Below are 11007 nucleotides of genomic sequence, written 5' to 3' on the forward strand. Positions count from 1 at the left end.
GTTGCCGCAAGCCCTCCGGACGCTCCTTCGTCGAATCCGCCGCCTCTGCTCACTCAGCCCTCCGGCCGTTCCTCACTTTATCCCCCGGCCTCTGCTCACTCAAGGCCGCCGTGTGTATCGCTGTGTTTCGTTGTGAAAGCGAAACCTTCCAAAAATGGACACGACTAGAAATCAGTGGTTAAGTTGTATTTACAATGTTCTGTATTCCAGAAATAGAAGCTCATTCTTTTATGATTTATTTATGAAAAATCCTAAAAGATGTCACACTTTTATTAATTTTAGAAATCATATTTGCAAAATCTGCACTTAAAACAACACATTTTCTCATATGCGCCTGGTGGTTTACAGACAAACACCTGGTTAAGTTTTTACAAACAGAATAAAATATGTGTATCTGCTCAGGACAGGTGAGAAGTGTGTTTGTTCGGGGTCATTTCTCAGGGGTGTTTAAGGTATGGATGACCTTACCGAAGCCGTGTTGCATTCCGTCTCCAGCGGGTCTCCCGTCCAGCCCATATAGGGCTTGTCTGCTCTGGGCAGGAATGCAAGAGCAGCGTTCCAGTGTTAGGAAGCATTCTGTGGGAATTAGTGGGGAATCTCAAACTCGCCAGGCAAGGGCTGTTCATGCTGTAAATCTGACCAGTGCACTAGAAGCTCCAGCCTCCTCCATCACTCCTCATCCACTCACACCTTTCTCAACATCCCTCCATCACACTGGACCAGCACTTACCTTTGAGTGTTTACGGTGGTTATATTCACTATCGAGTCATTACAAACTAGTTACTAAATGCTTTTTGGTTTGTCAAAATGGTATTTAGTAACCTGTTTGTCTCATCTCATGTACGCTTTCCATTCCTGGATTGGAAAAAGCCTCACATGTCCAAGTTTTTCTGTCCACCTGGCTACATATTCACAGAAGACAAACTCCAGAGATGTTCCACTATCCCTCACTGGCGGGAAAATGCCCACCTGCGAGTGAAATCCCAACTGGCAAACATGGTGTGAGCCAACAGATGACAGCATGTTATTTACACCTCACGATTGACTCACACAGGAGTTTTCCATCTTAGAGGGTTTTCCCGTTGTTCAAATATCTTATTTGTGTAATAATATTGAATCCTATAAGTTTTTAGAAACTTATAAACAGATTTAAAGTTACCTGTCAGACGTATTTCTAAATCGTCGTCCTCCGCTCATCAGGCGGCGCTGTTGACGCACGTAAACACCTCCAGCGCGACGTGACGTGAGGTGACGAGGAAACGCAGACGCTGTTTACGCAGACGGCTGTTTGGTCAGTATCTTAACGCACGAAATTACTTTTATTTACTTCATATTGTTGACATGAATCTATGATTATTAGTGGAAATGATACAAAAACTGCGCAGTGTTTGTTGTTTCGGTCCTGTTCGAATTGTTTTGGCCAATTTAGGCATATCGTGTATCAGCTGATCACATTCATGCCATTTGTAGTTAATTTGCGTTTTATTGCAATTTTATCACGTTTTAATTTTTCCCACTGTCGATTTAAGTAACTAGTACTGTTATACGTTATACTGTGGTGCAGAATGATTGCCATATTTATATATTATAACACCATGTCCGAAAAAAGTATTACCATCGTATTTTTGTAAGAGTTATGAGTCTAATAATCTGATATATAAAGAATACTTATGATATGTAATAATGTGAATTTTTCTCTGTCATGTTTTCCCAGCAGTTCTAATCTTATTGATCCTAAAATCACCTGGAACTGATCTTAAACCAGCAAGATGGTATGAATGTATTATATTATATTATTTAGGCCTATATAGTATTTATTGTTTCCATTTTCATTTTAGTTTTAGTAATTTTTAGTTTTTAATTTTTATTAGTTTTGTTTATATATAAATATATATAAATATAGCTTGAATACATTTTTATTTCAAGTTTAGTTTTAGTAATTTTAGTGCTTCAGCTTAAATTTATTTATTTCAGTTAGTTTCCAAGGCAACATGCTTAGGTTTTGTGACTAAGGTTTTTTTTTTAATCTAATATTTATATTTTATTTCAATTACAGAAAATAGTTTTTAAATGGGAGGTCTAATGCAATTTCATGCATTTTGAGTTGCTTACACGGTTAAAGAGTTGGATTCTCATGCTAAACATGGCCAAAGTAAATGAGTTGGATGTATGATGGAGTATTTCTGTGCCAAATACACTCCTTCAGGGTTCGTATAACTTTCGGAAAGTTTTTTTCGAGTATGGCAAAATAATGTTCTTTTTAGCAGCATCATATGACCCCTTTAACACGTTTCCCAGACAAAATGTTGTAATTATACTAAGAAGAAAAAAAATAAAAATTATAAAATAAAATCAGATTTTAGTCAGAGTGGGATATAAAGGTTAATTCATAATAGAAGCTCATTCTTTTATGATTTATTTATGAAAAATCCTAAAAGATGTCACACTTTTATTAATTTTAGAAATCATATTTGCAAAATCTGCACTTAAAACAACACATTTTCTCATATGCGCCTGGTGGTTTACAGACAAACACCTGGTTAAGTTTTTACAAACAGAATAAAATATGTGTATCTGCTCAGGACAGGTGAGAAGTGTGTTTGTTCGGGGTCATTTCTCAGGGGTGTTTAAGGTATGGATGACCTTACCGAAGCCGTGTTGCATTCCGTCTCCAGCGGGTCTCCCGTCCAGCCCATATAGGGCTTGTCTGCTCTGGGCAGGAATGCAAGAGCAGCGTTCCAGTGTTAGGAAGCATTCTTGCCATATTTATATATTATAACACCATGTCCGAAAAAAGTATTACCATCGTATTTTTGTAAGAGTTATGAGTCTAATAATCTGATATATAAAGAATACTTATGATATGTAATAATGTGAATTTTTCTCTGTCATGTTTTCCCAGCAGTTCTAATCTTATTGATCCTAAAATCACCTGGAACTGATCTTAAACCAGCAAGATGGTATGAATGTATTATATTATATTATTTAGGCCTATATAGTATTTATTGTTTCCATTTTCATTTTAGTTTTAGTAATTTTTAGTTTTTAATTTTTATTAGTTTTGTTTATATATAAATATATATAAATATAGCTTGAATACATTTTTATTTCAAGTTTAGTTTTAGTAATTTTAGTGCTTCAGCTTAAATTTATTTATTTCAGTTAGTTTCCAAGGCAACATGCTTAGGTTTTGTGACTAAGGTTTTTTTTTTAATCTAATATTTATATTTTATTTCAATTACAGAAAATAGTTTTTAAATGGGAGGTCTAATGCAATTTCATGCATTTTGAGTTGCTTACACGGTTAAAGAGTTGGATTCTCATGCTAAACATGGCCAAAGTAAATGAGTTGGATGTATGATGGAGTATTTCTGTGCCAAATACACTCCTTCAGGGTTCGTATAACTTTCGGAAAGTTTTTTTCGAGTATGGCCCTGCATGAAGTCATAAAGGGCGGAATTCCTTGTATGGGCACTTGTCCCGGAAGAGAGAAGCGGTACAGCTGTATCTGTCTTTTATAAATCTCATAAAACTAAAGACTCTTCGGAGATATGAAGGATGCAATACTACTCTATAGGTTCTCAAGATTGACATGAGATTGGCAGAAACTGTGTGTGTTATGTCCCCTTTAATAGTTTTAGTTGTAGTTAATAATAATAACACGCTGGTTCTGTTATTACAAAATTATCATGTTAATGTTTGTTCTCTGTTTTAGGGTGAACGTAAAGGAGTAAACAAGTACTACCCTCCTGATTTTGATCCAGCCAAGGTGAGAATGACAAATATTATCTCATTTTTCTGGGTTCTGTTTTGCAAAACTGTATATTAGAAACATTCTTCCTGAAATATATATCTCATGCTCTCATAACAGCATGGTTCTATCAATGGCTACTGGAAAACGCACCCGCTGCGGGAGCGGGCCAGGAAACTGTCTCAGGGCATCCTCATCATCCGGTAATACACAATCATTTAGTGTGTTGTGAATTCTGTCACTGTTTTTTGATTCACATGTGCTGACAGTCTGTGTTTTGTGTTTTTAGATTTGAGATGCCGTATAATATTTGGTGTGATGGCTGTAAGAATCATATTGGCATGGGTACGACTTTGATATTGTGCATAATACTGTACTACTCATACTATTTCTGCAGTGTGTAGCATGTAAAATGTACATAGTTTGTCAGTTGTATTCATGTGTATATATTTAGTTATTCTGTCTTTACAGGGGTTCGATACAACGCGGAGAAGAAAAAAGTGGGCAATTACTACACAACTCCAATATACAGGTGATGTAGCATCCTGATCTCCTACAGTTCAGTTTCATGATCAGTTCGTATATTGCAAGGCAGCATATCTTAACCTGTAGGTTTGTGTTCCACAGGTTCAGGATGAAGTGCCATCTGTGTGTGAACTACATAGAGATGCAGACAGACCCGGCCACCTGTGATTATGTCATCGTAAGTGGAGCCCAAAGGAAGGAAGAAAGATGGGACATGGCTGAGAACGAGCAGATACTCACTACTGGTGTGAAAACTCATGTTTTATGCCTATCTGTCTGTCTGTCTGTCTGTCTATATCTGTCTGTCTATCTGTTTACAAGTTCATCTATCGGTCTCTCTATCCGTCCGTCTGTCTGTCCATCATCAAAATTTTCTGTCATCAGTATTCATTTTGATATTTTCAATATTCTTTCAAATGTTTTAGTATGCATAATATGAAGAAAAAGACATTTACAGTGGGTACGGAAAGTATTCAGACCCCCTTCAATTTTTCACTCTTTGTTATATTGCAGCCAAAATGGCTGCAATATAACAAAGAGTGAAAAATTGAAGGGGGTCTGAATACTTTCCGTACCCACTGTAAATCATGAATTGCTGTTAATGGATGTAAGTCATCAGGAAATTAAGGCGCATTATGCTGTTTTCTTCTACAGAGCACAGTGAGAAAGAGAAACTGGAGACGGACGCCATGTTTAAATTAGATCACGGAGGAAAGGATAAAGAAAAGTTACGTGCCGCCATCCCGTCTCTCAATGAGCTTCAAGAGCAGCAGTCCGGGTGGAAAGACGACTTTCAGCTTAACAGTGCCCTCCGCAGGAAGTTCAGGGTGAGTTACTTGTTGCCCACTGCAGCGGATTTGCATCTGTAATGAAATGTTTGCGTTTTAATCTATTTGTGGTTTGCAAATACAGTCTGAGAAGAAAGTGATTGCTGAGGAGGAGGAGAAAGACAATGCAGTGCGAATGAGGACTGGTCTGTCAATCCCCTTGTTACCGGAAAGAGAAGAAGATAAGAAACTGGCATCACTGCTCACCTTCCAGAGTCCTGACTGTGAGTTTGACCCATCTGTTTAATTTTTTAAGTTATTGATTGATGAATGAATCTTCACCCCTTTTAAGTAAAAAAAAAAGTGTTTATTTTGAATTTATTTTTAAATTGTATTATTTTATTCAATTATATAAATATATATTTTGAATTTATTTGACTATGGTTATACTTTTTTTTTTGTTGCTATTTTTATACATCTATTATTGCTTATAATTGAGGATCCGAGGATCCGGATAAATCTTTTTGTCTTTCAGCATATGATGACAGACAGCAGTCGAAAAGGCTACAGATATCTTCTCGTTCCTGGTTCATTAGCCCATCTTCAGCAGCAGGGGGAGCCGCTGGGAGCCTCTTGCAAAAGTTAGGCCAGCAGGGTCGAGGAGCAGCTGTGGCTAAAGCACTCAGCTCTAAGACACCCAGTTCGCACATCCTGGTACGCAGGAAGTCAGAAAGCAGCAAGACTGAAACCGCTGGCATTGTGACCTCCAGCTCGTCCCCTGCTGCTAACTCATCAGCTGTAGACACAAACCCCACGGACTCACTTTCTCCTCTCACAAATAACATGAATTCAAGCACAGACACAAACACTCACAGCTGCACTTCAGAGACACATAAAGGAAGCCCCTCAGAGGAGGACAAAGGCTTTGACTTGTGTGCTGGAAAGTCTCTGGTTGCAGATTACAGTGACTCTGACTCGGGCAGTGAGGTCTGATTTAGACCAGAAGTTGAAATTACATAGCTGTAAATCCTACAGTATCAACATGTATATTAAACAATTAGTCATTATTTACCAAAAAATAAACTCTTCCATATTGAAGAGTGTGTCAGGGTTTTCTTTTTCAACTTTCAAGCTTTGAGCATTGAGCTTGTTGTTTTACTCCCTGCAAATGCAGTCATAAACCCCGGGACAAAAGGTGTTAGAGTTGGAGCCCAAAATCACATACCAAGAAGGTACTAATTTTGATGAGAAACACATTTTAATGTAGAATATGTGTAGTATGAAAGAAATACAGACATACTACATCCACCATATTATCATGTGACTTTTTCTGTCAGTTGTGTCGCTTTACTGCCATTCACATTTCCTCTATTGGCCTCATGGATCCATCAAATGCACACTCCAGAATCTCTGCGGAAACAGTAGTACTTTTCACCTACTGTTTCATGAATATGTATTCGAACATACTACTCTTTTCACATACTGTTTTTCGCAAGTAAATAGTGTGCATATAAGCACACTGGATGTACATTTGCATGACAATGTAACAATAATGAAAAAGTTTTTCCTTTGCATTTTTTGAAAAGTTTTGCATAGGATGACAACATTGTCAAAATCCCCATTCACACAGATCTGTGAAAACAATTAAAATGCTGTATTATGCATGTCAGGCCAGTAGTTGACGATGCCACTTTGTAATGAAACACTTCATTACAAATGCATTCTTCAAGTATGTACTCGCACATGCCTACTGCCTGAACAAGTATGCAGTTGTGCTTGAAGTGCACAAATTGGGGTTTTTGTAGTTTACACAGAGACAATAACGGTATCGTTTTCAAAACTTGCACTTTGAAACCCATTTTTTCAAAAGTTGGCGTTTTCAGGCCCTCAAAAAACCACAGCCAAAACACACAAGTTTCCGTTTTTAGTTGAAAACGATGTCAATAAAACAGTTCTGAAAATTCTAAGTTGTGAAAATTATGTGATGTAGGACCTTTATACAGTGCCAATGTAAAACTGTAGTCTATCCCTGGTTTTCACCTGCATTAAATTAAATATGGCATCTAACCTGACTAAAGGTGTGTCCCAAATTGCGTACTTGCACTATTCTATGATGCTTTGTAGTATAAATAATGCAAGTAGTGCATTCACACTGAAAATTCCAAAAAGAAAAAGTGCACTTTAAAACCCTGATGATGCACTTAAATAATCGAAAAAACGAAGTGTGGAATGTTGGACACTTCATGCACTCAACTGTCGCAGCTTTAATTACATAGCAAAGGGGGAGAAGCTATTAGATTCCAATTATGAATGACACAATAACCTTATATAATCATACACTACATGGTTGAGTGCATAGTGTATAGTGCATCATTTGGGACGCAGCTTAAGGTCTACATCGCCCCTTGCGGCAACGCTGAGAATGCAACGCACATTGCAAACAACTCAGAAACACCCTCCTTAGGAGAACGCTGCTCAAATTTTCTTGGGAAAATATAAAAATCTACATTTAACAGCATTTTGTTGACAATAGTTGAAGTAAGAGTTCTTTATAATTCTGAAAAGCCTGAATTCGTTTGAATTTTGTCAGATATCTGGCCATCTGTTTGTTTAGAATAAAGCAAACGTTACACAAGAGTTTCTCAAAGTTTGGAGATGACGGTGTTGTGGGTTAGTGGGAGGGATATTTGGGGTATTTCAGCTCTCCTGCTGTTGGCTCTGACATACTTGGAGTTCAGTCCAGCAGGATGATGCTCTTTCCACTGCTGTTATGGACGGCATTGCTCTGTCACATTTCAGATGGCCGGTCTTCCTTTCAAAGACAGTGCGTTTAATATTTTATTAATAATGTATACAAATTGTACTTTTCTTCTCAACATTGATTTATAATGTGTTTATCTTGTCAAATGAACAGCAATAGGACAGTCTGGGGACCTAGCATGTGAATAGTGTATTAGAATAGAAAAAATATATATTTTGTGTTGTGTATTTTGTGCTTCTGAGACAATTTTGTGAAATTTTTATAGAAATAGTCGGATATAAAATTGTGTTTAAAATCAAAAAGTGGTTCATGCTGGGTTCATCTGTAACTGAGTGTGTTATCTGTGTTTACAGTGATCCGGTCATCGACCATTCTCCAACGTAAGTACACAACTGTCCTCTGTCCTATGCCCTTAAAGTTACTACACAGATTCCGGATCAATGTACAAAAAACTGAAAAATGTTTCTCAGTTTATTGATTATCATCTGCAGCCTTGTGTAGAAAACCTTCCCTCTTTCATTAAAGGGGTCATATGATGCTTTTTTAAAGATCATTATTTTGTGTATTTGATGGATTTTTTTTGGCTAAAACACAATCAATACAGATTGAAGAAAATGATTGGTTGGTAACACTAGATGTCTCCTCTTTATATACATCTATCCCTCATAAGGAGGGTTTGTAAGCTATCACTTTTTTTTTAATATAAATTCTGATAATTCTGATTAACCTGTCGAATTTATCACTGAGATGATTATGCTTGTTTTGACGAAAATTTACTTTTGTTTGACAATGACTTTTACTTTCAAACACATGGAACTGCCATGGGTACTCCATTAGCTCCGAACTATGCAAATTAGTTTTTTGGGGAACCATAATTTTGTTTACCATAATAATCCTTTCTTGGTAAATATGAAATGATGGTTCCCTTTCAAACATTCTCTCATGTTGTGTATGGGGAAACTCCTGTTTACACTAATGCTGAAGCCTTATTTGTTCACGTTTGTGTAGCTGCACAAACCAATGGCGCTCTAGCCCACCAGAATGGGCGGAGCCGACCCCTATATAAGTCGGCTCAGAGCGCCATTTCATCAGAATATTCTCCTCCAGCGACAAGGATCATCTCTTCGCTGACACTGGACGGAAGAAGGAAAGAAGCTGTCTATGCTCGCCGAGGAAGTGGTGCAGACGCCTTCCCCTGCGGCTATCAGGCTGAATAAAAGAGCAAATTTCCAAGCACGCGTTGCTTCAAATGTCGTGCAGCGAGTGTGACTCGTGCAGGGATCCCCTGCTTGAGTCTGACTGGCACAGAGAGTGCGTCGCTTGTCTGGGCATCGCCCACGCAGAGGCTGCGCTCGCTTGGGGGTACATGCTTTCATTGCGAAAGCATGAGCCTCGCCAGTCTTCGCTCGCAGGTCGCCGCCTTTAATGAAGCCGCCTTCCACCGAGAGAAAGAAACAGCGGAGCAGCGGGATTCTGACAGCGGGTTCGAGCGATGTCACGTCGGCTCGGCGCCCGTGTGCCCCGCCCTCCCCACGCCTCACTGAGCCGTCAGTGTTCTTCACGCAGGAAGTTCATTGCCCTTCTTCTGCTGCGAGCGGCTTGGTTTCCTTCGGCACCTCGGAGGAAGAGATTACTATCGGCGAATCTGTATCTTTGACGGTGTCGGATACAGAAGAGTGGGAGTGTTACGGCGAAGATTGTGACGCCCTGCCCTCTTCTCGCTCAGCATGGCCAAACGCGGACAGCAAGCTGATCCACGTTCTTTCTAAGGCGGTGGAGGATATCGGCTTGGAGTGGTTGGCCTGGGTTGAGCCCGCCCATGGCCTGCTCGACGAGTGGTTCCTGAAAGGATGCCGTCAGCGATATTCATACCAGCGGCCCTTTCCATTCTTGCCTGCAGTTCATGAAGAACTGACCAAGACGTGGCGCGCCCCCTATTCGGCATGTGCAAGCTCATCCTCTTCAGCTGGTCTCACCACTGTTGACGGCGCTGAAGAGAGAGGATACAGCGGACTTCCCCCTCTGGAAGAGGCAGTCGCCGCCCACCTGTGTCCGCCATTCGCCCTTGGACTGAAAGCTCGCGCAGCGCATCCATCGAAGCCCTGCAGGACTACCTCAGCCCTGGCCAATAAAGAATATGCAGCGGCCGGTCAGGCCGGCTCGGCGCTGCATTCAATGGCAATTCTCCAGGTGTTTCAGGCCAAACTTCTCCGGTCTATGGACGAGTCTGGCCAGGATCAAAATCTGGATCTGCGTGCCATGAAAGCAACGGCTCAGGCTATTGGCAAGACCATGGCCAGCCTGGTGATGCTAGAGTGCCACCTATGGCTGAATCTCACCGAGATCAGGGATGTTGAGAAAATGGTACTTTCATTCTGGAAATGAGAGCATCCGAGGAGTGCGTGAATGCAGTAATTACACTTGCTCTGATGGCAGCAGGTAGCCTTCCGTTAACTAAGCTAAACATGCTTAAATTAAAATGCCTAAAGCTAAACCTCCCTTGTATTCACATTTCTAAACCTGTTGTCCAACAAAAGAGAACATTATAAACTTTTTACTCACACAACACCAGTCAAATGCTTCCTTTTGTGATCTGATGTGGCTTCTTGTCACAGAATGAGGCAGAAAATATGTTCCATATGCTACTTTAAAAAGAATACATCAATTAGCAATAGATTATAAATTAGGGTGACCATACGTCCTCTTTTCCCCGGGCATGTCCTCTTTTTGGACCTACAAAAATGCGTTCAGCCGGGATTTCTTAATTGCGCAAAATGTCCGGGATTCGGCTGTTTTCTTAATCCCACTCCTGCTGAATCTCCGACCATTGCCGCCTGCTCCCGCAACATGTGTTTTGATCCCGTGATTTTCGTGTCCACTCTTTTAAACATTCTAATATTGTATATAATTTTGGAGCATCAGGGAGCCGCTCTCAGGATGCGGTGTATTTAAATATTTTTGAATGAGCATTCGCGCTGTTTACTTTCACTTTCGATTTCGCAATCACACGCACTCTGTGTAAAGGGAGGACATCTTACAAGATACTCCAGCATGGTCTTGTCAGTCATCTCTCCTTATTCTCGACCTGTGATCAGTCAAAGCTGACTCCGGTAGCTCTTGTTGGATGCAGGGTTGCCAAGTCTGCATTTTTTCCACAGAATTGGGCTACTTTTAAACTGTTGCCATGGGTTGATTTTCCCAAG

General features: G+C 39.9%; 3 protein-coding genes across 5 annotated transcripts in view; 2 read left to right on the top strand and 1 right to left on the bottom strand.

Moving 5' to 3' along the window:
• LOC107655385 (persephin-like) overlaps positions 1 to 1225 on the bottom strand; it is an 8331-nt gene extending 7106 nt beyond the window's left edge. Inside the window, exon 1 of the mRNA XM_016442852.1 lies at positions 1160 to 1225. The gene's annotated coding sequence lies outside the window, so the exon portion shown is untranslated. The remainder of the gene's footprint in view (positions 1 to 1159) is intronic.
• Positions 1214 to 6250, top strand: LOC107655383 (coiled-coil domain-containing protein 130 homolog). Of its 3 annotated transcripts, none has more exons than XM_016442849.1 (10): positions 1214 to 1291; positions 1715 to 1772; positions 3716 to 3769; positions 3872 to 3954; positions 4041 to 4096; positions 4223 to 4283; positions 4379 to 4521; positions 4931 to 5103; positions 5189 to 5327; positions 5579 to 6250. In XM_016442849.1, the coding sequence occupies exons 2-10, from the start codon at positions 1770 to 1772 to the stop codon at positions 6034 to 6036; spliced, it is 1170 nt and encodes a 389-aa protein (XP_016298335.1). In that variant the 5' UTR covers positions 1214 to 1291; positions 1715 to 1769; the 3' UTR covers positions 6037 to 6250. The 3 variants fall into 3 exon arrangements, with proteins under 3 accessions (XP_016298335.1, XP_016298336.1, XP_016298337.1); XM_016442850.1 differs by having other exon boundaries at positions 1222 to 1291; positions 1718 to 1772; XM_016442851.1 differs by lacking the exons at positions 1214 to 1291; positions 1715 to 1772 and adding an exon at positions 2903 to 2960.
• A 1494-nt stretch (positions 6251 to 7744) lies between these two features.
• LOC107655386 (complement C3-like) overlaps positions 7745 to 11007 on the top strand; it is a 29611-nt gene continuing 26348 nt past the window's right edge. The window contains exons 1-2 of the mRNA XM_016442853.1: positions 7745 to 7867; positions 8158 to 8184. Coding sequence (XP_016298339.1) covers positions 7791 to 7867; positions 8158 to 8184 — 104 coding nt within the window. The 5' untranslated portion in view covers positions 7745 to 7790. The remainder of the gene's footprint in view (positions 7868 to 8157; positions 8185 to 11007) is intronic.

This window comes from Sinocyclocheilus anshuiensis, unplaced genomic scaffold (genome assembly GCF_001515605.1).
Source record: "Sinocyclocheilus anshuiensis isolate Anshui unplaced genomic scaffold, SAMN03320099.WGS_v1.1 scaffold880, whole genome shotgun sequence".
Taxonomy (NCBI): domain Eukaryota; kingdom Metazoa; phylum Chordata; class Actinopteri; order Cypriniformes; family Cyprinidae; genus Sinocyclocheilus; species Sinocyclocheilus anshuiensis.

Coding starts and splice junctions, on each gene's coding strand:
- LOC107655383 (XM_016442849.1), top strand. Junction 5,104..5,188: donor CCCTCCGCAGGAAGTTCAGG/GTGAGTTACTTG, acceptor TTGCAAATACAG/TCTGAGAAGAAAGTGATTGC. Junction 5,328..5,578: donor CACCTTCCAGAGTCCTGACT/GTGAGTTTGACC, acceptor TTTGTCTTTCAG/CATATGATGACAGACAGCAG.